Source organism: Macaca fascicularis, chromosome 1 (genome assembly GCF_037993035.2).
Source record: "Macaca fascicularis isolate 582-1 chromosome 1, T2T-MFA8v1.1".
Taxonomy (NCBI): Eukaryota; Metazoa; Chordata; class Mammalia; order Primates; family Cercopithecidae; genus Macaca; species Macaca fascicularis.
Window position 1 is genome coordinate 198,477,961 of NC_088375.1, and position 26,806 is coordinate 198,504,766.

At 45.7% G+C, this 26,806-nt stretch overlaps 1 protein-coding gene across 6 annotated transcripts in view; it reads left to right on the plus strand.

Moving 5' to 3' along the window:
* OSCP1 (organic solute carrier partner 1) overlaps positions 1 to 26,806 on the plus strand; it is a 32,911-nt gene that overhangs the window by 4,163 nt on the left and 1,942 nt on the right. For 2 of the 6 annotated variants that reach the window (XM_005543951.4, XM_005543949.4), the window contains 8 exons: positions 2,176 to 2,205; positions 7,183 to 7,337; positions 13,620 to 13,787; positions 14,638 to 14,718; positions 22,576 to 22,679; positions 23,449 to 23,577; positions 24,116 to 24,185; positions 25,718 to 25,857. In XM_005543951.4, coding sequence (XP_005544008.1) covers positions 2,176 to 2,205; positions 7,183 to 7,337; positions 13,620 to 13,787; positions 14,638 to 14,718; positions 22,576 to 22,679; positions 23,449 to 23,577; positions 24,116 to 24,185; positions 25,718 to 25,857 — 877 coding nt within the window. Of the gene's footprint in view, positions 1 to 2,175; positions 2,206 to 7,182; positions 7,338 to 13,619; positions 13,788 to 14,637; positions 15,107 to 15,440; positions 16,073 to 22,575; positions 22,680 to 23,448; positions 23,578 to 24,115; positions 24,186 to 25,717; positions 25,858 to 26,806 lie in introns of those variants that run through there. The other 4 variants (XM_005543952.4, XM_005543950.4, XM_074012135.1 and 1 more) reach the window with 3 other exon arrangements.

A 26,806-nucleotide genomic window follows, 5' to 3' on the forward strand; every position in this document is an offset into this window, starting at 1 on the left:
GGAGCATCTGCCAGTTCAATTTTATCAGCAAGAGTCACTGCCCTTCAGAGATGACCCCCTTGCGGCACCACTATTCCCAAACACACCTGCAAGGGGATTAAAACGCCACCTCCTTGAATTCCCACAAGTCTGTGCCACTAGACAACCAGTTAAATAAATGCTGCAGAGGCCAGGCGCAGTGGCTCATGCCTATATTCCCAGCATTTTTGGACCCCGAAGTGGGGGGATCACCTGAGGTCAGGAGTTCGAGACCAACCTGGCCAACATGGTGAAAACCCATCTCCACCAAAAATACGAAAACTACCCGGTCGTGGTGACAGATGCCTGTAATCCCAGCTACTCAGGAGGCGGAGGCAGGAGAATCCCTTGAACCTGGGAGGCAGAGGTTGCAGTGAGCCGATATCACGCCACTGTACTCCAGCCTGGGCAACAAAGCAAGTCTCCCTCTCAAAATAAACAGATAAAAAATAAATGCCACAGAAAGATAGATGTGGACATTGTGCCAAAGAAAACAGTATCTGCCAAACTCTTGGTGCTGCTCTCCCAATATTGTCTTTTCAAAAGCCCATGACTCTTGGTGGGGAAGATGGTGAATTGTCCCAGAGGAGTGTGATCTTGTAATGAACACACTTTGCAGCCGGTTAGGATATGGCACTGGGCATGCTTTCAGACTGCTCTCTTGGGAGCTGTTGGTATTATGTGTTGAAGCCATGTATATGCTTTGATTATAACTTCAGAAATCACCCCTCGTACCACAACCTAGTGGCAAATGTTTCCAAAAGAAACTATGAATTACAAAATGGTTTTGGGTTTTTTGTTTGTTTGTTTGTTTTTGTTTTTGTTTTTTGAAACGGAGTGTTGCTCTGTCGCCCAGGCTGGAGTGCAGTGGCGCAATCTCCACTCACTGCAACCTTCACCTCCTGGGTTCAAGCAATCCTCCTGCTTCAGCCTCCCAAGTAGCTGGTACTATAGGCATGCACCACCACACCCGGCTAATTTTTGTATTTTTTGTAGAGATGGGGTTTCACCATGTTGGCCAGGCTGGTCTCGAACTCCTGACCTCAGGTGATCCACCCACCTTGGCCTCCCAAAGTTCTGGGATTACAGGCATGAGCCACTGTGCCTGGCCAAAATGTTTTAAAAATACAGATGTGTATAGAACTTTTCTATCTGGGGGTGGTTCTTCTAGATTGAAATCCCCACCAAAAATTAAGGAAAGAAAAAAAGTCATCTTCCATCCTTTATGGGTATTGTCTAATGTCCCTCAGTAGAGGAAACAGAACTTGAAGGGAAGCCAGCTAAGCATTTGATGTGTGTTATGCATTTATCCCCACAATAGGCCTGTGAGGTAGGTACTATTATGATCCCTATTTTACAAATGAAACTGAGGTTAAACAAGTTGCTTGAAGTTTATGTAGCCAGTAAGTAGAACCAGGTTTCAACCAGTAGAGTCTTGATTCTCACCGATTTCTCTAGCCAACTGCATTTTTCCTTATTTGGTCTCCTCTTGGGATCTCCCCAACTGCCTTTGTCCTCAGAAGCTTTCTTCATAGTGGTCCCATCATTATTCCCTTCTTTTTACATGGAAATCATGCATCTATATATATATATAAAGTAAAACAGAAACAAATGCTGACATTTTCCTTTTAATTCACATTTCAAGTTTTCTAATTTGAGCAGTTCCATCTGTCCTCTAGAAAGGGAAATCTTACATTAATAAAAAGAAGAAGAAGAAGAAGAAGAAGAAAAGAAACCTCAGATTGTACACAAAGAAACTCTTTTCTCTGCCTGTTCTTGGAATTATTCTTCCTCATGGAGGCTAGCATCTTTAAAAGCCTGCTACTGATGATATGTATTCTTGTAGCATTAGAGAGCGGGGCTTCTTAGGCCTTTCAAGATGAACCACAGGATAACTAATCCTCCTCCGTTTACTCTCTTCTTAGGCCACTCTCCATAAGACATAGCCTTTCTTGGGCTTTTTTGAAATGTGTTGTTATCCATCATCCTTTTAAAGGTTTCAAATAGAAGGCAGTATGTTCACAGTAGACATTAAATGCCAACATGAAAAGTAAAGTTTCATAGATAAGATCATTGGAATTAGTATGTTTAAAACCTCCTCGAAAATAATGTTCTTGCTTCATGAACTGGTGTTTTCTTTTTGTATGCTTCATGTAGATGAATGGACAGAGGTGGACAGAAAACGAGGTATGCTATCTCTGGGCTGCATGTGTTCAGTGTGCATCCACAGGTTCACTCAGGCCTTTATCAGCAGGGCTTAAAGTGGGACCGCTTGAAACATTTCAAAGTCAAAGTAAGAAAATAGGCATGAGTTTGTCTTTAGCTGAAATATTGGTTATACATTTGAATCTTTTACTTAAGAGGAATAAATACAGCACGTAAGATGGAAACTAAGCAAACTCTGACCAAAAAGCCATACTGTACCTGAGGGATCTGTCTCCTTTTCTCAGTTCCAAACTTTGCAGGGACAGCTGGGGCAATAGCTATACTTTTGGGTATGTCATCCTATTTGATAGTCCTTAAAACAACTTTGTTAAAGTGTCATGCAACCAAAGAATTGTGCTTCAACATGAGTGACCCTCCCTGAGCCATTCTCCTAAGCTCACAGACCAACCAAGAAAAATTGAAGCATGTAACTGCATGGCTGCCAGGACTGTGGGCAGAAGGCATGACATCATGCATGCAGTGTGGCCTCATCATGCAAAAGCTTCAGTTTCCCCTTACCTACTATAAGCAGCAAACCTGAAAAAGTTGTCAACTCCTCAGAATAAAGCCTTAGACTTTCTCAGCCTTTAAATATCTCAGGTACCTTCTGTCATTTGACATTTGGGTGTGGTGTGTACCTATCATCAGCCATCCTCCTCAATATTTTAAATGCTCTCACCACACCAAGTATGCTGAGAAGATAACATATATATTTAACAGGCCAGGTGAGTGACTCATTCCCAAAGTGATTCCCAGCACTTTGGGAATCCGAGGCAGGAGGATCACTTGAGGTCAGGAGTTTGAGACCAGCCTGGCCAACATGATGAAACCCCGTCTCTACTAAAAACACAAAAATTAGCCGGGCATGGTGGCGGGCGCTTATAATCCCAGCTACTTGGGAGGCTGAGGCAGGAGAATCACTTGAACCTGGGAGGCAGAAGTTGCAGTGAGCCGAGATCATGCCACTGCACTCCAGCCTGGGCGACAGAGTGAGACTCCACTTCAAAAATAATAATAATAATAATATTTAAAAGCACAGGCATTAGATCAAACAGACCTCATTTTAATTTCAGCTCCATCACCAGCTGTGTGGCCTTGCACTTTAAACTCTCCAATTCAGTTTCCCTCTTTAATAGAATGAGGATAATATAAAACGATAAGTGGTCTGGCAGGGGAAAAAAAAAAGGAATGAGGATAATAATTCAGAGTTGTCTTGGAGTTTAAATGAGATAGTGCATATAAAGTTCTAAGCCCAGTGCCTGGGACATAGAAAGGATTCAAACATGGTAACTATTCAGGAGGGGTTTCCTAGCCTCTCTCTAAATTCTTGGCTCCAAATTTCATATTCCCATAAACAAGTCAATTTAGAGCAGAGGTAATTGGTAAAAACTTGATTGCTTTCATCAAGATAATTACTTCATCAGACCAGGCTCAAAAAAAAGCCCAATTGAAGTGCTTGATACACTTTTATTATATTTCACAACCATCCTTTGACACTTCTCCTTGAGCAATTTTTTTTTTTTTTTTTTTTTTTTTTTTGAGACTGAGTCTCGCTCTGTCGCCCAGGCTGGAGTGCTGTGGCCGGATCTCAGCTCACTGCAAGCTCCGCCTCCCGGGTTCACGCCATTCTCCTGCCTCAGCCTCCCGAGTAGCTGGGACCACAGGCGCCCGCCACCTCGCCCGGCTAGTTTTTTGTTTTTTTTTTTTGTATTTTTTTTTTAGTAGAGACGGAGTTTCACCGTGTTAGCCAGGATGGTCTCGATCTCCTGACCTTGTGATCCGCCCGTCTGGGCCTCCCAAAGTGCTGGGATTACAGGCTTGAGCCACCGCGCCCGGCCTCCTTGAGCAATTTTTGACCCATCCTTCCCTTGATGCATGGCAGAATTTCAGATATGAAGTGTGGATTTTGAGAGCTTTTCATATACATAATTGAATCATTGAAATGTATTTTAACATAAGTGTTCAAAAATAATGAACAGAAACTGGCTTCATAATCCGAACCCAAGACGAACCTTGCTATGTGGAGAACCCATTTACCAACTTTCTGAAGCTCCTGTGAAAGATCCCTTCCCTCCCCTGCCTTAGCCTCTTCCTGATGAAATTTGGCTCCTAGGCCGGGCGCGGTGGCTGAAGCCTGTAATCCCAGCACTTTGGGAGGCCGAGACGGGCAGATCACAAGATCAGGAGATCGAGACCATCCTGGCTAACACGGTGAAAACCCGTCTCTACTAAAAAATACAAAAACTAGCCGGGCGAGGTGGCGGACGCCTGTAGTCCCAGCTACTGGGGAGGCTGAGGCAGGAGAATGGCGTGAACCCGAGAGGCGGAGCTTGCAGTGAGCTGAGATCCGGCCACTGCACTCCAGTCTGGGCGACAAAGCGAGACTCTGTCTCAACAAAAAAAAAAAAAAAAGAAAAAAAAAAAAAGAAATTTGGCTCCTAGTATATTCCAGCCTCGTGAAAAGTATGCAGAACTCATTTGCATGCCAAAAACCAACACTTAGACTGATGGGTGGGTCTGATTAAAACTATTTATTCGGGGATGTTAGGATGAAGGAAAAAAAATAAAAAATACATTAATTTTTTTAAAAAAACTATTCCTCAGGTGTAACTTAAAGATGATGTGCTGCTTCTCTAGGGCCAGGATAACATCTCCTTCCTCTTTGTGCCTGTGGTGTTTATTTCAGTGTCTGGTACCTAATAGGTCTGCCTCAACCAAGGGCTGGGTGAAGCAAATTGTAAGACAAAAACACGTTAACGTGTGCCTCTATCTTATTTCCAAAGAATGAAACGAGAAGAGGGAGCCCTAGGTGTCCTGGCCCAACCATTAAACTGCCATTTCCTCTTTGGGGGCATTTGTACTCACTGTTCTGCCCACAAGGACAGAACCCAGCAGTTGAATTGTCTGCATGCTCTTCCCAGCAGTTGAACTGTCTGCATGCTCTTGCACCAGGAGCCATGGTGCTCCAGAGCGCTTCACTTCCCACAGGGAAAGACTTCAATTTGCTTTTCACTTTGCCCGAGTAGCTAACAATCACCTTGGGGTATTCTTTCGTCCAGAACTGATTTATCTGGGTCTAAGCTCTTTTCGGAGCTCCTAATAAGGGCTCAAAGACCCCAGAGAAATGACTCAGCACCTAGGTGAATAGTAGCTCTTTGTAAGCATTAACCTAGCCAGAGTTGATGTGATGCTTTAACTTGAATTCTTCTTCGGCACTCCTCCTCCCTGGCTTACATAAGTCTGTGGAAAATTCTTCATATTCTCTGTTTTGAGGACTTACATATAGCTTTTCAGTTGTGCCTGTTTCCTTGCAAATGCTGCATTTTATGTAGGCTATGGTAAGAAAAAGGTTAGAAAACCCAGTTTATTGCAGGTTCTTTCTTGTTTCAGTCCAAGGGAAGTGGTCGGGCATGAGGCAAACCTGACAGAGTTCTATGTCTCTCTGAGCTGTCCACGGTGGGGAAACGTTAGGGCACATTAAGGGCAAGCTGGGATGGTTTGAAATTGTCAGATGTCAGGGACACCCTGTGTTGGTAATCGATTTGGTTCTCCCTCACTGAGTAATAGGATCAAGTCTAGAGTAAAATCTAAAGGTCAAGTGTGAGTTTAGCATTTCTGTATGGAGCCACAGTCAGTTCATTTGTGTCACTGGGGGGGGGTGTGTTGGGAATGTATCCCCTCTCCCCTCTCTCTGTAGCTCTTCCATTTAAGTACAACCAGCCCTCAGCTCCCCCTTCCCCCATAAAATGTGTTGAAATGCTTTAAAATGCTGGTCTGAGCCCTCAGCGTACTTCTGTCAATTACTTACAGGTAGAGAGTACCTAAAATAATAATTTCACTGCTCTCCCTTGCCTCTGCTCTAAAGAGATATGGCCACAGGCAATCATCTGGAGTGTCCTTTGTGTTCAACAAAAGAAGGAGGAATTTCCATATTTCAATAATAACTGCTCATGTTTAATAAGTGATTTTGTATAATTATTTTAAGTAACCCAGTTTTCTTTCAAATTTGAATTTCTATAAGTGTATGTTCTCGGTATCCACATATGCTCACATTTAGGCCAGGATAACTGGTTTAATTAAGGATAATCTTGTTCAACCATATCTGTTCCTATTTCTCATACCTGAGGGTTTTCCTGGCCCTTAACTAGTGATGTTTCATTCAGTAGTGCAAAATATCTAGATGAATGAAGACCTAAAACTATAGACACTTTGGTTTGTACACTTCTTTCTCACCAGAGGGAAATTTTCCATTTGAACAGCAGTGTGAGATATAGCACTACACTGTAGTATCAAGATTATGGATCAAATGTGGAAATTAAGGCATTCAAAAATGGTGCTATTCAAAGTACATGTCTTACAGCAACACTGCAAGTGTTTTCACCTCTAACCAGTGGGCAGACTTATCTGTTTGCATCAGATGTTATTCAGAGTCAATTACCATGGTTGGCCCCATTTTTATAATATTTAATTTTAAGTAAAAATGTTTAGATTTGCTTTTAAAAATCAGATTTATTTTTATTTTTATTTTTTAGACAGGCTCTCCTTATGTGGCCTAGGTTGGAGTACAGTGGCACAATCAGAGCTCACTGCAGTATTGAATTCCTGGGCTCAAGCGATCCTCCTGCTTCAGCTTCCAGGCCTGCCACCACACCCAGCTAATTGCTTTCAATTTTTTGTAGAGGCAGGGCCTAACTGTGTTGCCCAGGCTGGTCTCAAACTCCTGGCCTCAAGTGATCCTCCAGCCTTGGCCTCCCAAAGCTCTGGGATTATAGGCGTGAGCCACCACACCCAGCCAGTAATCTTTTTTAAAGAAAGAAATATTCCTCTTATCATCAAGTGAGATAATATTTACATAAGGAGTTTATAATCTCTGAAGCACAACACATTGGTGCCTCATCGTCATTTATGTCTGCCCTGAAATGGTGTCATAAAGCACTGTGTTCTCTCTTGTCTCTGCAGTTCTGAATGACATCATCTCCACCATGTTCAATAGAAAGTTTATGGAGGAATTATTCAAGCCTCAAGAGCTCTATTCCAAGAAGGCCCTGAGGACTGTCTATGAGCGCCTGGCTCATGCCTCCATTATGAAACTGAACCAGGCCAGCATGGATAAGGTGAGCAGACAGCTGCCTTTGTCATCTTGATTGCATTTTTTGTACCTTTTGTGGATGATCATAGACTGGGGTCACGTGAGATGATGTATGCAGTGGTTCCTTGCAAGAAACAGGCATATGTAAATACTAGTAGTTGTTGAGTTTCAGAGTGGGAAAGACCTCAGAAATCATCCACAACAACCCCTCTGTTGTTTATGTCGTTCCACCTGCCCAAAGAGAGTGCTGGGTTTTATTTGTTTGATTTGTTTTGTTTTGTTTTGTTTTGTTTTTGAGACAGGGTCTCACTCTGTTGTCCAGGCTGGAGTGCAGTGGCACAATCATAGCTCACTGTGGCCTTGATTTCCCAGGCTCAGGCAATTCTCCTGCCTCAGACTCCCAAGTAGCTGGGACTACAGGCACATGCCATCACACACACTGGCTAATTTTTTTTTTTTTTTTTTTTGGAGATGGAGTTTCACTCTTGTTGCCCAGACTGGAGTACAATGGCACGATCTCAGCTCACCACAACCTCCGCCTCCCGGCCCAGCCACACTGGCTAATTTTTAAATTTTTGTAGAGATGGGGTCTCACTTTGTTGCCAAGGCTGGTCTCGAACTCCCAGGCTCAAGCAATCCTCCTGCCTCAGTCTCCCAAAGTGCTAGGATTACAGGTGTGAGCCACTGCACCCAGACAAGAGTGCTGGCTTTCATGCCCATATTTATGAACCCCAGGAATACATGCCTTAACACAGTAAAAGCACTCAACCCTGACTGGGCGTGGTGGCTCACACCTGTAATCCTAGCACTTTGAGAGGCCAAAACAGGCGGATCACTTGATGTCAAGAGTTTGAGACCAGTCTGGCCAACATGGTGAAAACCCATCTCTACTAAAAATACAAAAATTAGCTGGGTGTGGTGGCACGCGCCTGTAATCCCAGCTACTCAGGAGGCTGAGGCAGGAGAATCACTTGAACTCAGGAGGCGGAGGTTACAGTGAGACGAGATCACACTGCTGCACTCTAGCCTGGGCGACAGAGTAGGACTTCATCTCAAAAATAAATAAATAAAATAAATAAAAAATTTTTAAAAAGCACTCAACCCTAAAACTTTAATTCTGCCTCATTCTTCACAAATCTCAGCTCTGCATTGTAGAAACCAGATATTTTTTAGAGCAAGTTCAAAAGCAGTCTTTACTCATAATGTGAACATACCTATTTCTTTGGGAAACAAAGTATTGGAATGCTGTGATTTTTTAAATAATAATTCCTTCAAGAATATATCTACCTCTGAATAATAATAATAATAATAATAATTCCACATGAATAAATGGCAGAGGACAGACAAGTCTGTTTAGAAAAATTCCAAATGATTTATGTAGATACTCTGTCCTCAGGGAGGGAGAGTGTAACTCCCCCTCCTTAGGTGGGGGCTGCACTTCAAAGAGTCCAGTATGGAAAGGAGGGATGAAATAATTAGCTTTACAGTAGAGAAACTTGATAAACTACCCCAACCAGATGGTCAAGGTAACGTCCACAGTGATGAGTCACGTTGCCAGTATGTACCCTGCCATGATGTGATGAAAATGGCACTTCACCTCTGTGGTCTTCCTCCCTGAAACTCCAAACCCCAGGCTAACCATAAGAAAAACATCACACGAATACTGTTTGTGGGTCATGCTTAGAAAATACATGACCAGTACTCAAAACTGTCAAGGTCACCAAAATCAAGGAGAGTCAGAGAAATTCACAGCCGAGAGGAGCCCAAGGACACAGGACAGTGGAATGGAATGTGGTGTCCTGGATGGTTTTTCAGAACAGAAATAGGATGTTAGGGGGAAACTAATGAAATCTTTAAAGTTTGGTCTTTAGTTAATGTAAAATATAATTATAATTCCTTTACAACTTCCTCCATCATGCGAAAGAACTACCAGGCACAGTGTCTTGTGGCTCTAATATCAGTGCTTCGGGATTGAGGCCAGCAGTTTAACACCAGCTTGGACAACCTAGCAAGACCAGATCTCTACAAAAAAATTTTTAAAGGTCGGTGCAATGGCATATGCCTGTAATCCCAGCACTTTGGGAGGCCAAGGCAGGAGGATCGCTTCAGCCCAGGAGTTCAAGACCAGCCTTGACAACATAGCAAGACCCTGTCTCTAAAAAAATAGAGAGAGAGAAAGAAAAATTTTAAAAATCATGGTGACTGGGCCGGGCGCGGTGGCTCAAGCCTGTAATCCCAGCACTTTGGGAGGCCGAGATGGGCGGATCACGAGGTCAGGAGATCGAGACCATCCTGGCTAACACGGTGAAACCCCGTCTCTACTAAGAAATACAAAAAATAGCCGGGCGAGGTGGCAGCACCTGTAGTCCCAGCTACTCGGGAGGCTGAGGCTGGAGAATGGCGTGAACCCGGGAGGCGGAGCTTGCAGTGAGCTGAGATCCGGCCACTGCACTCCAGCCTGGGCTACAGAGCGAGACTCTGTCTCAAAAAAAAAAAAAAAAAAAAAAAAAAAAATCATGGTGACTGATGGTGGAAGTTAGATTTGCAGAGTCAGCACTCACTTATTACTGGTACTTAGAAGACGCAGGGAGACAGACTGCCTTTAACTGTGCCCTCTTACCTCTTGCCATTTACCTTTGGAAAGTTACTTGAATTCGGCCAGGCACACTTTAATTCGGCCAGCCACTGCTCACGCCTGTAATCCCAGCATTTTGGGAGGCCGAGGCGGGCAGATCACGAGGTCAAGAGATCGAGACCATCCTGGCCAACATGGTGAAACCCCGTCTCTACTAAAAATGCAAAAAATTAGCCGGGCCAGGCAGCACACGCCTGTAATCCCAGCTACTTGGGAGGCTGAGGCAGGAGAATTGCTTGAACCTGGGAGGCAGATGTTGCAGTGAGCTGAGATCGCGCCATTGCACTCCAGCCTGGGCAAAAAGAGCGAAACTCTGTCTAAAAAAAAAAAAAAAAAGTTACTTTAACTCTGAGCCTCCATTTTCTCATCTGTAAAATGGGGAAAATAAATGCTACTTCATCAGTTATTGGGAGGATTAAATGAGAACATACCTAGGCCTGGCATATAGCTGTTCAATAAATATTAATTATCTTTTCAGTTCTGCTTGCTTTTCTCTCTCTGCCTTTAAAAAAGTTTAGAGACTGAGCACAGTAGCTCACACCTGTAATCCCAGCACTTTGAGAGGCACAGGTGGAAGAATCACTTGAACCTAGGAGTTCAAGACCAGCCTGGGCAACATAGCAAAAAACCATCTCTAATATTTTCTAACATATTAGTAAAAACCCTAGTGAGACCTCATCTCTACTAAAAGTTGGAAGAACTAGCTGGGCACAGTGGCACACAGCTGTAGTCCCAGCGGCTCAGGAGGCTGAGACGGGAGGATAGCTTGAGCAGGGGAGGTTGAGGCTTCAGTGAACTGTGTTCATGCCACTGTACTCCAGCCTGGGTAACAGAGTGAGACGCCTATGTCAAAAATAAAAAAAAGAAAAGAAGAGGAAGTTTAAATGTCCATAGAGGAAGGACACAGAACTTAGAATCAAAAACCCTGAGTTTAAGCCTTAGCTCTACCAGTTACTAGCTGTGAGACCCAATTTACTGAATTACTCTGAACTGTCATTCCTTCCTCTTGCACCTGTTTTTATCCTTTATTTCTAGCATGGTTTCCTATATACGAGCACTTAATGTTTGATCATGATGGCAGAGTCTCAAATATGTATCTCCAGTATTATACTTTCCCAACCCCCATGCACACACACCAGGCTATTCCTGTTTTCTGGGGGTTGTTTTATTTTTATTTATTTATTTATTTTGAGACAGAATCTCACTCTTTCACCCAGGCTAGAGTGCAGTGGCACCAACTCGGCTTGCTGCAACCTTTGCCTCCCAGGTTCAAGCAATTCTCTTGCCTCAGCCTCCCTAGTAGCTGGGATTATAGGCACACACTACCACGCCTGGCTAATTTTTGTATTTTTAGTAGAGATGGGGTTTCACCATGTTGGCCAGGCTGGACTCAAACTCCTGACCTCAGGTGATCCACCTGCCTCGGCCTCCCAAAGTGCTGGAATGACAGGCATGAGCCACCGCTCCTGGCCAGCTATTCTGGTTGTATGCCACCTTCTAAGTGGAAATGTTTGACTGCATGTAGGAGAAATGGGATTGTGTAGCAGGGTCCTGGCAAGTGCCTTAGAATCTGATAGTCTTGAGGTCAAATATCATTCTGCACTTACCAGCAATGTGAAATTAGGCAAGTTTCTTCATTTTTAAACTGGGCTAATACCTACCTCGTAGAGTTCTTGTGAAGAATAAATGGGATCAAATGAGGTAATATATATACACGTGCTTGGCACGACACTCAGATGGTAGTTGTTTATAGTTTCAATCCTGCCCAGACATGTCCTTAAGTTAACTGTCCATCTTCTCTCTTGGCTCCTCCACTCCCACATCCCCCAGATGTCCTTTCCTCCATCAATAGCATCATCCCTCCCCACCCACACTAGGCTGAAAAGGCTGCAGTCCTTCTGGACCACCCTGATCATCATCCCTCAAATCTAGGCAGTCACCACCTACTGACAGCTTTTCCTTCTAAACAGCACATGGTCTTCCTTTCCCTGACTTCTCTGTTCCCACTATCTTTTTTCCAGGCCTTAAGTCTGGATTACTCCAACAACATTTCTTTCATTCATGCAATCAATAGATATTTATTGTAATCCTTTTAGGAACCAGGTGCTAGCTACTCCCCCTAACTAGTCTCTCCCATCTCTCACAACTCATCGTTGCCAGATCTCGTTCAGTCACCACTTTGATCATGTCAGCTCAGCAAACTTTAACCCCCTAACTTCTACTACAGCCAGTCTAAATTATATTGTGTATCTCCCCAAAAACTTGATTCTGTTTTAAATAATTCAGCTTTTATTTTATATTCAGGAGGTCCATGCACAGGTTTGTTACGTGGGCATATTGCATGATCCTGAGGTCTGGGGTCCAGCTGAGCCCATCAGTCAGGTAGTCAGCATAGTACCCAATAGTTAGTTTTTCAACCCTCGACCCCTTCCTCCCTCCCTCCCCATTCCTGCAGTCCCCAGTTTCTATGGTTGCCATCTTTATTTGCCATACTTACCCAACTTTATTACCTGCCATCCCCAACACAAACTATCCTCCGGCCATTCTCCTCTTTCTCCCAGAAAAATAACATACTCATTGCTGCCTCCAGGCCCTCACATGTACTGTTTCCCTCAACTGAAATGCCTTTCCTCTGCCCTCAGCCAGTTGAAATCCTGCAGCTGCCTCGAGGGCTATATAAGGCCACTTGTGCCACGAAGCCTGTCTTCACCACTTTGGTACTCACTGTTCCTCCCTTCTGATCTTTCGTGTATGCTCATACCACACCTATGTGGAGATGGCTTGTTGATATCCACATAGTTCATCATTTAAAATGATTCTTAGAAAGCTGTAGAACTTGGCCGGGTGCGGTGGCTCAAGCCTGTAATCCCAGCACTTTGGGAGGCCAAGACAGGCAGATCACGAGGTCAGGAGATCGAGACCATCCTGGCTAACACGGTGAAACCCCGTCTCTACCAAAAAAAATACAAAAAACTAGCCGGTTGAGGTGGCAGGCGCCTGTAGTCCCAGCTACTCGGGAGGCTGAGGCAGGAGAATGGCGTAAACCCAGGAGGCGGAGCTTGCAGTGAGCTGAGATCCGGCCACTGCACTCCAGCCTGGGCGACAGAGCGAGACTCCGTCTCAAAAAATAAAAAAATAAAAAAATAAAAGAAAGCTGTAGAACTCTATACTTGCCACTTGCACACATATTGCCTCATTTATTGCTCTCAGCACCTCTGCAACATTGGAAAATTAGAGAGTATTTTTTTACAGATGAGAAAACTCAGGTCCAAAGAAGTTAAGAAACTTGGCCAAGGTTATACAATAAGTTAGGAAGAAAGGAGTACTTAAATTTGCATTTTCTTTCTCCAGGTCCAGTGCTCACTTTGGGACTCCACAGCTGCCAATATTATTTCTTATGTATCCCATTAACAATACACATCCAGTGACCAGAAATCCTGGTTTGCCCAGGAATGTGCTGGCTTACTCATGTTGTCCTGGCTTAATTATTAAAAGCACCCGCTTTGACTTTCAGAAGTGTCTTGGTTTGAGTGATAAGTGAGACGGTCACCCGAGCTGTATGGCAAGCCCAGAGCTGGTTTTCAGTAAATGCTTGACTGAATCACTGTTTGGAGATTCTCACACCTGATTTTGATATGATCCCATTTCTTTTGCTTGTGTGTGGGTTGGCAGCTCTATGACCTGATGACCATGGCTTTCAAATATCAAGTATTGCTGTGTCCCCGACCCAAGGATGTGCTGCTGGTCACTTTCAATCATTTAGATACCATCAAGGGATTCATCCAAGACTCTCCAACCATCCTGCAGCAAGTGGACGAGACTTTCCGGCAGCTGACAGAAGTAAGAGCGCCATCAGTGTCTCACCTCTCAGCCCTAGTACTTTTTCTCATCCCTCTGTTAAGAACAGGTAGATTATATGACAGAGAGAACAGAATGAGGAATGGCAAAGCCTGCCACTCTCCCAGAACATTCTGAAAAGCTCTCTGTGTCCATTTTGGTAATATAATAGGGATCATCATCTTTTTTTGTTTGTTTGTTTTGTTTTTGAGACGGAGTCTCGCTCTGTTGCCCAGGCTGGAGTGCAGTGGCGCGATCTCGGCTCACTGCAAGCTCCGCCTCCCGGGTTCACGCCATTCTCCTGCCTCAGCCTCCCGAGTAGCTGGGACTACAGGCGCCCACAACCGCGCCTGGCTAATTTTTTGTATTTTTAGTAGAGACGGGGTTTCACCGTGGTCTCGATCTCCTGACCTTGTGATCCGCCCGCCTCGGCCTCCCAAAGTGCTGGGATTACAGGCGTGAGCCACCGCGCCCGGCCGGGATCATCATCTTAAGTCCTCTTACTGATGCCTTCACAATTGGAAAAGCAATCATACAGAGCATAGCCATTTTCTCCTCACTTTTCTGAAAGGGAGTTCGTAGTGGATGTTCTGCTAAATCTTGGGGAACAGCCTCTCCGGCCTCTCCAGGAGAATGGGAGAGAGGAAGCATACCCCTGCTCATGTGTGGGGTAACAGGCTTTGTCACCGTGGAGAGGGAGCACTGCTGGTCTCCCTGTTGCCCTTCCTGCCCAGCAGCCCAGTCCTCTCCTTACCTATGTGGCTCCCATCCCTGAGCACCCACCTGCCCTGCCTATGCGTACTACTCATCCCTCTTTGAAAGTGAAGAGCTGCTTTCTGCTTGCCTTTGGCAGATATATGGTGGTCTCTCTGCAGGGGAGTTCCAGCTGATCCGGCAGACGCTCCTCATCTTCTTCCAAGACCTGCACATCCGAGTAAGTCAATGGGCAGCCCTGGGAAAACTCAGGAGCTGCTGTACCAGGGAAACAACGCTGGTAGTCATCAGGGCAGACAAGGGTGGAGATTTTGCCCAGTTAGTGATGTCCTCAGGGTTTGCCCCTCTAATGATAAAGATGTTGATAATGCATCTCAGCAGTTTTTAAATGGACCAAGGAAGGCAGTGAGGCTGCCATTTTCTGATTATCTTGTGAGCTTCTTTGAAATATTGTTTCTTCTGTTAATTCTCCAGAGGAAATATGCTCTCAAGTCACCAGCCTGATCTCAACTGCAAAACCTTTTCTTGAGTTTTATCCTCCTTGACCTCTCCAGCATCTGACACTGTCAGGAGGCTGCCCCTACTCCATGGAACTCTCACCCTTCCAGGTCTTTCTTTTTTTTTTTTTTTTTTTTTTTTTTTTTTTTTTTTTTTGAGACGGAGTCTCGCTCTGCCGCCCGGGCTGGAGTGCAGTGGCCGGATCTCAGCTCACTGCAAGCTCCGCCTCCCGGGTTCCCGCCATTCTCCTGCCTCAGCCTCCCGAGTAGCTGGGACTACAGGCGCCGCTACCTCGCCCGGCTAGTTTTTTGTATTTTTAGTAGAGACGGGGTTTCACCGTGTTAGCCAGGATGGTCTCGATCTCCTGACCTCGTGATCCGCCCGTCTCGGCCTCCCAAAGTGCTGGGATTACAGGCTTGAGCCACCGCGCCCGGCCCCTTCCAGGTCTTTCATGGCTCTGTACCATCCTGGGCTTCCCTTCCCTTCCCTCTCCCATCTCAATGCCTTTTACTCCTTCCTCTCCCTCCACCTGTCTCCAAACCTTCCTCCTGTCTCTAGCCACCTCCTGCTAATTAGGCATCTCCTTCCTCACCCTTTGTCTACCAGCTCCTCTGCCTGTGACTCCTGAGTCTAACCTCTGCTCTACCCTGGCCCCACCCCTGCCCTCCAGACTCACATCTCCAGCACCTTGCTGGAGCTTCCCACCAGGATGCCCACCAGTGTCTACAACTTGATGTCTGTAGCTAAACTAATCTCCACAGTTCAGGGGCTACCCTGACTTTCTCATTTCTTTTGAGGGCACCACCACCATTCTCCCACTCACTTGACTCAGAACCAGAATGTCACCTTTGATTCCCCTTCCCTGATCTTCCTCCAGTTGCTTCTAAGACCCATAGAGTCGGCTGGGCACAATGGCTCACGCCTGTAATCCCAGCATATTGGGAGGATGGGGCAGATCACCTGAGGTCAGGAGTTCGAGACCAGCCTGGCCAACATGGTAAAACCCCATCTCTACTAAAAATATAAAAATGAGCCAGGCATGGTGGCAAGCACCTGTAGTCCCAGCTACTCAGGAGGCCGAGGCAGGAGAATTACTTGAACCCAGGAGGCGGAGGTTGCAGTGAGCCAGGATCGCACCACTGCACTCCAGCTTGGGCAACAGAGGGAGAATCCGTCTCAAAAAAGAAAAAAGACCCATAGAGTCAGCCTTGTCAATATCTACACCCTCATTTCCTTTTTTATTGAGACAGTGTCTTACTATATTTCCCAGGCTGGTCTCTAACTCTTGGGCTCAAGTGATCTTCCTCCCTCAGTCTCTCAAAGTGCTAGGATTATAGGTGTGAGCCACCGTGCCCTGGCACACCTTCCTCTCCATCCCTATTACCACCATCCTGGCTCAGGTCGTCATACTCTTGTGGGCTATGCTTCCCAACTGGGCCACACTTCCCAACTGGGCCACTCTCCTCCTGCCATGCCTACATAGCCAGGCAGTTCTACACCATAACTTTTAAAAACACATTTTCTAGCCAGGCACAGTGGCTCACGCCTGTAATCCTAGCACTTTGGGAGGCCAAGGTGGATGGATCACTTGAGCACAGGAGTTTGAAACCAGCCTGGGCAACCTGACAAACCCCCTCTCTACCAAAAATACAAAATAAACTGGGCATGGTAGTGCATGTCTGTATTCCCAGATATTTGGGAGCCCAAGAGGTCAAGGCTGCACTGAGCCAAGATCATGCTAATAGGCGGGGCGCAGTGGCTCATGCCTGTTATCCCAGCACTTTGGGAGGCCGAGGTGGGTGGATCATGTGGTCAGGAGTTTGAGACCAGCCTGGCCAACACGGTGAAACCCCATCTCTACTAAAAATACAAAAATTAGCCAGGCGTCTGTAATCCCAGTTACTCGGGAGGCTAAGGCAGGAGAATCGCTTGAACCTGGGAGGTAGAGGTGGCAGTGAGCCGAGATCGCGCCACTGCACTCTAGCCTGGGCGACAGAGCAAGACTCCATCTCAAAAAAAAAAAAAAAAAAAAAAAAAAAATCATGGTACTGTGCTCCAGCCTGGGCTGAGACCCTGTCTAAAAAAAAAAAAAAAAAGAGGCCGGGCGCGGTGGCTCAAGCCTGTAATCCCAGCACTTTGGGAGGCCGAGACGGGCGGATCACGAGGTCAGGAGTTCGAGACCATCCTGGCTAACACGGTGAAACCCCGTCTCAACTAAAAAAATACAAAAAACTAGCCGGGCGAGGTGGCGGGCGCCTGTAGTCCCAGCTACTCGGGAGGCTGAGGCAGGAGAATGGCGCAAACCTGGGAGGCGGAGCTTGCAGTGAGCTGAGATCCGGCCACTGCACTCCAGCCCGGGCTACAGAGCGAGACTCCGCCTCAAAAAAAAAAAAAAAAAAAAAAGAGGCCGGGCGCGGTGGCTCAAGCCTGTAATCCCAGCACTTTGGGAGGCCGAGACGGGCGGATCACGAGGTCAGGAGTTCGAGACCATCCTGGCTAACACGGTGAAACCCCGTCTCTACTAAAAAATACAAAAAACTAGCCGGGCGAGGTGGTGGGCGCCTGTAGTCCCGGCTACTCGGGAGGCTGAGGCAGGAGAATGGCGTAAAAACCCGGGAGGCGGAGCTTGCAGTGAGCTGAGATCCGGCCACTGCACTCCACCCTGGGCGACATAGCGAGACTCCGTCTCAAAAAAAAAAAAAAAAAAAAAGATAGAAATAAAATAAAAACACATTTCTGAAGCCTGGTCAACATGGTAAAACCCCATCTATAAAAACAAAAATTAGCCAGGCATCGTGGTGCACGTCTATAGTCCCAGTTACTCAGGAGGCTGAAATGGGAGGACGGCTGCAGTGAGCCATGGTGGATCCATGATTCAGACCAGGTGTCAGAGTGAGACCATGTTTCCAAAAAAAAAAAAAAAAAAAAAATCTGAGCTTCTGAATTTTGATCTGTCTCTCTTGGACAGGGCTTTGTTTCTTGCCACAATTTAACCAACTGATGTGGGAAAGATGGTATGATATGGTAAAACAAGCCCAGGCTCTGGAGCCAGACGTGTTTCTCTCTTTTTTTTATTTTCTGAGACAGGTTATCATTTTGTCGCCCAGACTGGAATATGGTGGCACAATCATGGCTCACTGCAGCCTCAACCTCCTGGGCTCAAGTGACCTTCCACCTCAGCCTCTTAGTCCTCTCAGTCCACCCAGTTACTCAGCTGGGACTACAGGAGCATGCCACCACACCTGGTTAATTTTTTGTATTTTTTGTGGAGACAGAATCTTGCTATGTTGCCCAGGATGGTCTTGAACTCCTGGGCTGTAGTAATCTGCCTGCCTTGGCCTCTCAAATTCCTGGGATTACAAGTGTGAGCTGCTGCGCCCAGCTTCACCTTTCTCTTTGAATCTCAACTCCAGAGCTAGGCACAGTGGTGAGTGCCTATAGTCCGAACTACTTGGGATATTGAGGCAGGAAGATCACTTGAGCCCAGGAGTTCAAGACCATCCTGGGCAATATAGTTAGACTCTGTCCTTAAAATAAAATGTTTTGTTTTTGATACAGAGTCTCACTCTGTCTGGAATGCAGTGGCACGATCTTGGCTCACTGCAACCTCCACCTCCTGGGTTCAAGCTATTCTCCTGCCTCAGCCTCCCAGGCAGCTGAGATTACAGGCGCCTGCCACCATGCCCAGCTAATTTTTGTATTTTTAGTAGAGATGGGATTTCACCATGTTAGCCAGGCTAGTCTCAAACTCCTGACCTCAGGTGATCCGCCCGCCTCAGCCTCCCAAAGTGCTGGGATTACAGGTGTGAGCCACCATGCCCGGCCAAAATTTAAAAAAAAAAATGTTTAATTAAGAAAATGAATCCCAACTATAGGACTAGCCCCATGACCTTGGGCAAATAACTTCTCTTAAGTCTTAGTTTCTTCATCTGAAAAATGAAAATTATAATACCTAATTTTGTTGGGAGGATTAACTGAAACAGCATATGTAACATATATGTATTTGTTTATACATACATAGAGAGAGTGCTTCTGGAAGCATATGCAAGAAACTGGTCACAGTGTTGCCTTCCGGGAGTGGGGAACTATATGGAGGACAGGAGAAGGAGAGAGGCTGACTTTCCCTTATGTATACCCTTTTGAGACTTTTGAGTTTTGTACCTGGGCAAAATAAAATTTTAAAAAAGGGGAAGAAATTCATTATATTTAGTGCCTTATTGTATTTCCCTTCCATGGACAAAGGAAGATAAATAGATTTCAATTCTGATGCCAAATTTTTCATTTTTCTTTTTGTTGTTGTTGTTATTGTTTGGGTTTTTTTGTTTTTTGTCTTTTGAGATGGAGTCTCGCTTTGTCACCCAGGCTGGAGTGCAGTGGCACCATTTTGGCTCACTGCAACGTTCACCTCCCTGGTTCAAGCAATTCCCCTGCCTCAGCCTCCTGAGTAGCTGGGATTACAGGTGCCTGTCACCACATCTGGCTAATTTTTTTGTATTTTTAGTAGAGACGGGGTTTCACCATGTTGGCCAGACTGGTCTCGAACTCCTGACCTCAGGCAATCCACCTGCCTCAGCCTCCCAAAGTGCTGGGATTACAGGTGTGAGCCACGGCACCCGGCCTTATTTTTAACTCTCATGAAGAATTGTATTTGCTATGGATGAAGCAATAATAACATCAATATAAATTAAGATCTCTGTCACTGATTAAAATAAAAAATGAAAGTACAGATAAGATTAAGTTTTTCATTAAATTTAAAATAACAATTTTGAAATATTAAAAATTTCGTGTCATATTGTTATCAGGGCTGCATATTTGGGTATTGTTTTATGGATTGGTAGTAACATAAACAGCCATATTGATTTCCCAGTTCCCACAAGATAAAATTCATTATAATGAAAAGGCTTTCAGCTGGGCACAGCGGCTCACGCCTGTAATCACAGCACTTTGGGAGGCTGAGGCAGGCGGATCACAAGGTCAAGAGATCAAGACCATCCTGGCCAACATGGTGAAACCCCGTCTCTACTGAAAATACAAAAATTAGCTGGGCGTGGTGGTGTACGCCTGTAGTCCCAACTACTTGGAAGGCTGAGGCAGGAGAACCTCTTGAACCCAGGAGGCGGAGGTTGCAGTGAGCCGAGATCACACCACTGCACTCCAGCCTGGGCGAAAGAGTGAGATGCCGTCTCAAAAACCAAAAAAAAAAAAAAATAGAAAAGCCTTTCCTGGTCAGGTGCAGTGGCTCACACCTGCAATCCTAGCACTTTAGGAAGCCCAGGCAGGCCAAATACTTGAGCCCAGGAGTTTGAGACCATCCTGGGTAACATGGTAAAACCCCGTCTCTACAAAAAATTTGCCGAGCATGGTGGCACACACCTGTAGTCTCAGCTACTCAGGAGGCTGAGGTGGGAGGATCACCTGAACCTGGGACGTCGAGGTTGCAATGAGCTGTGATTGCACCACTGCATTCCATCCTGGGGAACACAGCAAGACTCCATCTCAAAAAAAAAAAAAAAAAAGGCTTTTCTAATAATAACTCTGTATTAGAATTATTAAAATTTATTTATTTGTTTATTGAGATGGAGTCTTGCTCTCTTGCCCAGGCTGGAGTGCAGTGGCATGATCTCAGCTCACTGCAGCCTCCACCTCCTGGGTTCAAGCAATTCTTCTGCCTCAGCCTCCTGAGTAGCTGGGATTACAGGCACACACCACAATGCCCGGCTAATTTTTTGTATTTTTAGTAGAGACAGGGTTTCACCATGTTGGCCAGGCTGGTCTTGAACTCCTGACCTCAAGTGATCCACCTGCCTCGGCCTCCCAAAGTGCTGGGATTACAGGCGTGAACTACCACACCCAGCCTAAGATGCTTATTCTTGATTATATCACTAATATAAACTTTAGAATATTAGAGTTGAAGAGATCTTCGAGCTCATCTCTTATTTTACAGATAGGGAAGCCAAGACCCAGTAAAACTGATTAACTGCTACAATCTTTATGAGATTTAATCTGTGAGTGACCGAAACCTCTATACAGAGTACACAAACCCAGGAGAAGGAATAAGTGTAACGTGTTTTCAGTCACATAAAAGACCCTCAAACTTAAATGCCAGCTGGATCCCCCTGCCCCAGCCCCATCCTCCTTTCTAGTCCAGCATGTGGATAAGGCTCGGGCTCCAAAGTCAGAATCACAGGAGTTTGAATCCTCAGCTCTGCCCCTTACCAGCTGGCTGACCTTGAGGAGGTGTCTTAACCTCTGAGCTGCCTCATCTAGAAAGTGGCCATATGAGGTTCTTACAGCTCAAGGCCTGCAGCTGCATGGAAAGTAAGCAGGGAACCAAGGAATAGGGGTGGAATTTGGAGTCACCCTTGATTTTGAATCCTGGCCCTGCCTCTTACTGCTCTCTTTGGGCAAGTCACTTCACTCTCTACTTTAGCTTTCGCGTCTATAAAATGGGAGTAATATGACTCACCTGGAAGGTTTGCTGCGCTGCTCAAAAGTAGTTCTGTTTGTAGCTGAGCATGGTGGCTCATGCCTGTAATCCCAGCACTATGGGAGGCCGAGGCAGGCAGATCACTTGAGCTCAGGAGTTTAAGCCTGGCCAACATGGCGAAACCCCATCTCTACAAAAAAATATAAAAATTAGCCAGGCAGGCCGGGCGCAGTGGCTCACGCCTGTAATCCTAGCACTTTGGGAGGCCAAGGTGGGCGGATCACGAGGTCAGGAGATCGAGACCATCCTGGCTAACATGGTGAAACCCCGTCTCCACTAAAAATACAAAAAAATTAGCCAGGCGTGGTGGTGGGCGCCTGTAGTCCCAGCTACTCTGGAGGCTGAGGCAGGAGAATGGCATGAACCTGGGAGGCAGAGCTTGCAGTGAGCCGAGGTCACGCCACCGCACTCCAGCCTGGGTGAGACTCCATCTCAAAAAAAAAAAAAGAAAAAAAATTCGCTGGGCACCATGGCTCACACCTATGGTCCCAGCTACTTGGGGGGCTAAGACAGGAGGATCACGTGAGCTGGGGGGCTGAGGTGGCAGGGAGGCAAGATCGTACCACTGCAGTCCGGCCTGGGTGACAAAGTAGTCCCTGTCTCAAAAAAAAATAGTTCTGTTTGTTAAAATACAGTTAACTCTGCAAGTGTAATTTTTTTCTCCCCCTTTTTTTTTTTTTTTGAGATGGAGTCTCACTTTGTTGCCCAGGCTGGAGTGCAATGGCACGATCTTGGCTCACTGCAACCTCCACTTTCCAGGTTCAAGTGGTTCCCCAGCCTCAGCCTCCAAAGTAGCTGGGACTACAGGCAGGCACCCGCCACCACACCCAGCTAATTTTTTGTATTTTTAGTAGAGACGGGGTTTCACCGTGTTAGCCAGGATGGTCTCCATCTCCCAACCTCATGATCGCCTGCCTCAGCCTCTCAAAGTGCTGGGATTACAGGAGTGAGCCACTGCACCCAGCCTCTCCCTTCTTATTGTTATAAACTCATAGGTAATGTCCCCAAACCATTACACACTTTTCACCCTCAGAATATTGATGTCTATGAAAATATACCAAGAAAAATGACAATAAATGTATTTTTTTCCAGGTATCCATGTTTCTAAAGGACAAAGTTCAGAATAATAATGGTCGCTTCGTGTTGCCGGTGTCCGGGCCTGTTCCCTGGGGAACTGAAGTTCCCGGACTCATCAGGTGAATTCTCAACAATGGTCAGAGCTATGTTTGGGGTGCTAGGAAATGCACATGGGCCGCAGACAGAACGCCGCACTGCTGAGCCGCTCGTGGTCCGCCCAGCCCTTCTCTCTCTTTTTGTTTGAGACAGAGTTTCGCTGTTGTTGCCCAGGCTGGAGTGCAATGGCGCCATCTCAGCTTACTGCAACCTCCGCCTCCTGGGTTCAAGTGATACTCCTGCCTCAGCCTCCCGAGTAGCTGCTGGGATTATACACATGCACCAGCACGTCTGGCTAATTTTGTATTTTTAGTAGAGATGGGGTTTCTGCACATTGGTCAGTCTGGTCTCGAACTCCTGACCTCGGTTGATCCACCCGCCTCAGCCTCCCAAAATTACAGGCGTGAGCCACCACGCCCGGCCTCCAGCCCTTCTCTTTCTTTAGTAAAATAGCTATTGAAAAAGTCAGGTTCTAATCCCCGCCTTGTCGCTTAGCAGAGGGACTTGAGGCAAGTTACCCAGTTCCCCAAGACTGATTTCCTCATCTGTTAAATGGTTACTGTGTGGATGAATAAGATAACAGTGATCTAACGTGCTTACAAAGCAATTGGCGTATACATATGCTCAATAAATATTATTATTGTATTATTATCATTATTATTATTACAACCAGCACCTTTATCTTGAAGGAGAGTATGTATTCCTTTTTGTTCTGTAGTACAAAGAATAAAGAAGCCTCCAGGACTACCTAAGCTTGGAGAGCATTCCATCATGTCATACTTTGTATTGTAGAATGTTCAACAACAAAGGTGAAGAAGTGAAGAGGATAGAATTCAAGCATGGTGGAAACTATGTCCCTGCACCCAAAGAAGGTTCTTTTGAACTTTATGGAGACCGAGTCCTGAAACTGGGAACTAACATGTAAGCAAATTCTTCTCTGAGTGAATTCAAGTCCAAGGGAGGTCACTTCATTAAAAAAAGCAGCCTGACTTCTGTTATGAAAATCCTGCCGACAATAGGAGTAATTTCCCCTTAGGTACACTGCATACAGAGGCCTGACATTTCAAAGGGCACCCAAGAACGCCAAACATAAGGCAACTCAGCAGAATGAAAAGATACATGATGTTCCATAGCCATGGAAGAGAACTAGCCAAAATCTGTGTTGCAGTGGAAATCCAGAAAGACTTACCCTTTCTGTAAAGCTGCATGTCTTTTCAGTGATGCATGTTACTCTTCACAAGAGGAGGCATTGCCACCCAGTCTCCCCGGGTGTTTTTCTTTGGGAAGAAGTGAAATGTGAGGGGTTATCACTCACTCACCCATTGCATTCTGTACCCACAGCACCTTTCTGGATGCTATTTAATGTCTCAGAATAAAAGCTACAAACTATGCTTACAAGTTAGAGGGAGGTCCGGGGAAAGGGGCTGGATAATGTCACCATTTTCTGTTGACACACCAGGTACAGCGTGAATCGGCCTGTGGAAACCCATATGTCTGGATCATCAAAGAACTTAGCCTCACGGACCCAGGTGAGCTTCTGCCTTCCTTGCCTACTCTCACAGCTTCTCTCTAGATACAGAAGTCTACATAAAGAGAGGTGGGATCGCTTTAGATTTTGGATCTAGCCAACATTTCCCTTGTTTTCAATCTTCTCCCTTCCACCTTATGAGTACACAGGTTTTAATTGTAGCTTTTCATGGAGACTTCCAGTGATCTCACTAATTAGGTAATTTTAGGCTTGGCTCAGCCACCATAATTAAGAGGAACCACCCACCAGGACATATGCAATAGCAGAGTACCAGTGCCATTAGGTCCATGATTGCTGACGTCAGCACTCGTGTGTATTCTGATCATTAAAACATTTCTTTGTAACGTTTCCCCCTACAGCACCACAGTAGCTAAGTCAGAGTCGGGGGTTTTAGTTTCTCTGAATTCCATCCTTACAAGTTTTCACTGAACTAGCTCCCACCTAGCTGTAGGAGAGATCACAGAATATTAAATTATTCAGCAAACATTTATTAAACTGCTTCTATGGGCTGGGGACCCAGGGACACGAAGCTGACGTAGATGTGGTCCCATCCTGAAGGGGCCTCTGGTACCCTGGGAAAGACAGCGAAACAAACAACTAAAATGAGGTGGAGGAAGGGCTGGCTGGGGATCCTGAACAAAGTGCTGTAACAGAGGAACTCACGTCTGTCCAGTGGACAGGGATCACAGGGATCAAGAAGGCGTTTCAGAGGCAGGGATATTGAAGTGGGGCTGTAGAGTAGGTAAACTATGAAACAGCAGAGAGAGAGAAATGAGCACACAGACCAAGGTGACAGAGGAGCAAGAGTGTTCCCGGGAGGAGGATGGCAGCGTCTCCCATGAGGCTTACGTAATGGATCACAGCATCATGGAGGCTTGCTGGCAGAGACTCACCTGGACAGGGACACTGAGGCCTGACCAGGAAGGGGCATAAACTATTTGGGCTTTGTTCTTTCGAAAGGAAGCAGAGGGGTTTGTTTCAAGCCAGGGAGAAATGAGACGAAAACTGCATTTAGTTAACTAGTGGCGGAGTGAGGGGAGAGGCAGAACAGGGGAGGCCAGGCTAGAAGGAAGAGGGGTGCAGGATGAGGCAGGGTGAGAACTGAGAGAGGAGGGAATGGACTTGCGGGTGTGTTCCCGGCCATCACCACCTGAGGGCAGTGTGGCAGCGCCTCTGGAAGGAGACTGGACTGAGGCGACTTGTAAATACTGAGGAAACCCGATTGACAGAAAAGGAAGCCATACACTTCTTCAAGGAGGAAGGTAGTGAGAGGAGAAATGTGGATCCCTGGGGCTTCCACTTATGCGGACAGTATGAAAATCTCTGGTTTGCAAAGTTGCTACATTCCCTCTGCTTCTGATGTGATTGTTTTTCTTTTGGTTAAGCCTGCTTTCTACACTTTATTTGGACCTAGAAATAATTTAAATAGCAATTGTTTCACCTTATTTTATAATACCTACCTGTGTCTCTGAGGTTTTAGCAGGAAATGTGATTGCCTTCCTGTGGCTAAAAATCATGCAATTGTTTCTGCAGGAAAGCATTGCTCCAAACCCTCTTGCTAAAGAAGAGCTGAATTTCTTGGCCAGGCTGATGGGAGGGATGGAGATTAAGAAACCCAGTGGCCCTGAGCCTGGATTCCGGTTGAATCTCTTTACCACCGATGAAGAAGAGGAGTATGTTTTAAACCTGTTTCGTTAAAGACATATAAATATCCCAAATGTAACAAGAACCCAAAATGACCATTACAAACCGGTGGCACTTATAAATATTTGTGTAAATATCACAAACAAAATACCAACAAAGTTAATAATCTAGTTAAATAGCCCATCCATACCAGGATGAAATGGCCTGAACCTTCCGGAGTCATTCAAAAAAAGAGATGCAGCCGGGCACCGTGGCTCACACCTGTAATCCCAGCACTTTGGGAGGCCAAGGCAGGCAGATCACGAGGTCAGGAGGTCGAGACCATCCTGGCTAACATGGTGAAACCCCGTCTCTACTAAAAAAAAATAAATAAATACAAAAAATTAGCTGGGTATGGTGGCACGTGCCTGTAATCCCAGCTACTCGGGAGGCTGAGGCAGGTGAGCCAAGACTGCGCCATTGCACTCCAGTCTGGGAGACACAGCAAGACTCCATGTCAAAAAAAAAAAACAAAACAACCCAGAGATGGTGTGATGGTGCGCACCTGTAGTCCCAGCCACCCAGGAGGTTGAGGCGGAAGGATCACTTGAGCCCAGGAGTTTAAGGTTAAGCAAGCTGTGATCGTGCCACTGCATTCAGTCTAGGAGACAGAGCAACACCCTGTCTCTAAAAAATAATAATCAAGAAAACAAAAAAGAGTTATAATGTTTTACTTATCAGAGCACAGCTGAATAAGCAGTGTTAGAAGCCAGGATGACCAGATTAAGGCAGTGTGTTAAGAAACCAGAGTGAAGTTGGAGCTTGATTTCCCTGTGTTTGACAGTATCACCCAAAACCAATAACAATAGTAAATCACCCACGGTGATTTATAGTGCTTTACAGTTTACAGAGCACTTTTTCAAGCATTATCTCATGTGATCCTCCTCAAAACCAAGTATTTGGCGTGAGTGTCACCTTCTATTTCCCATTCATTGAACT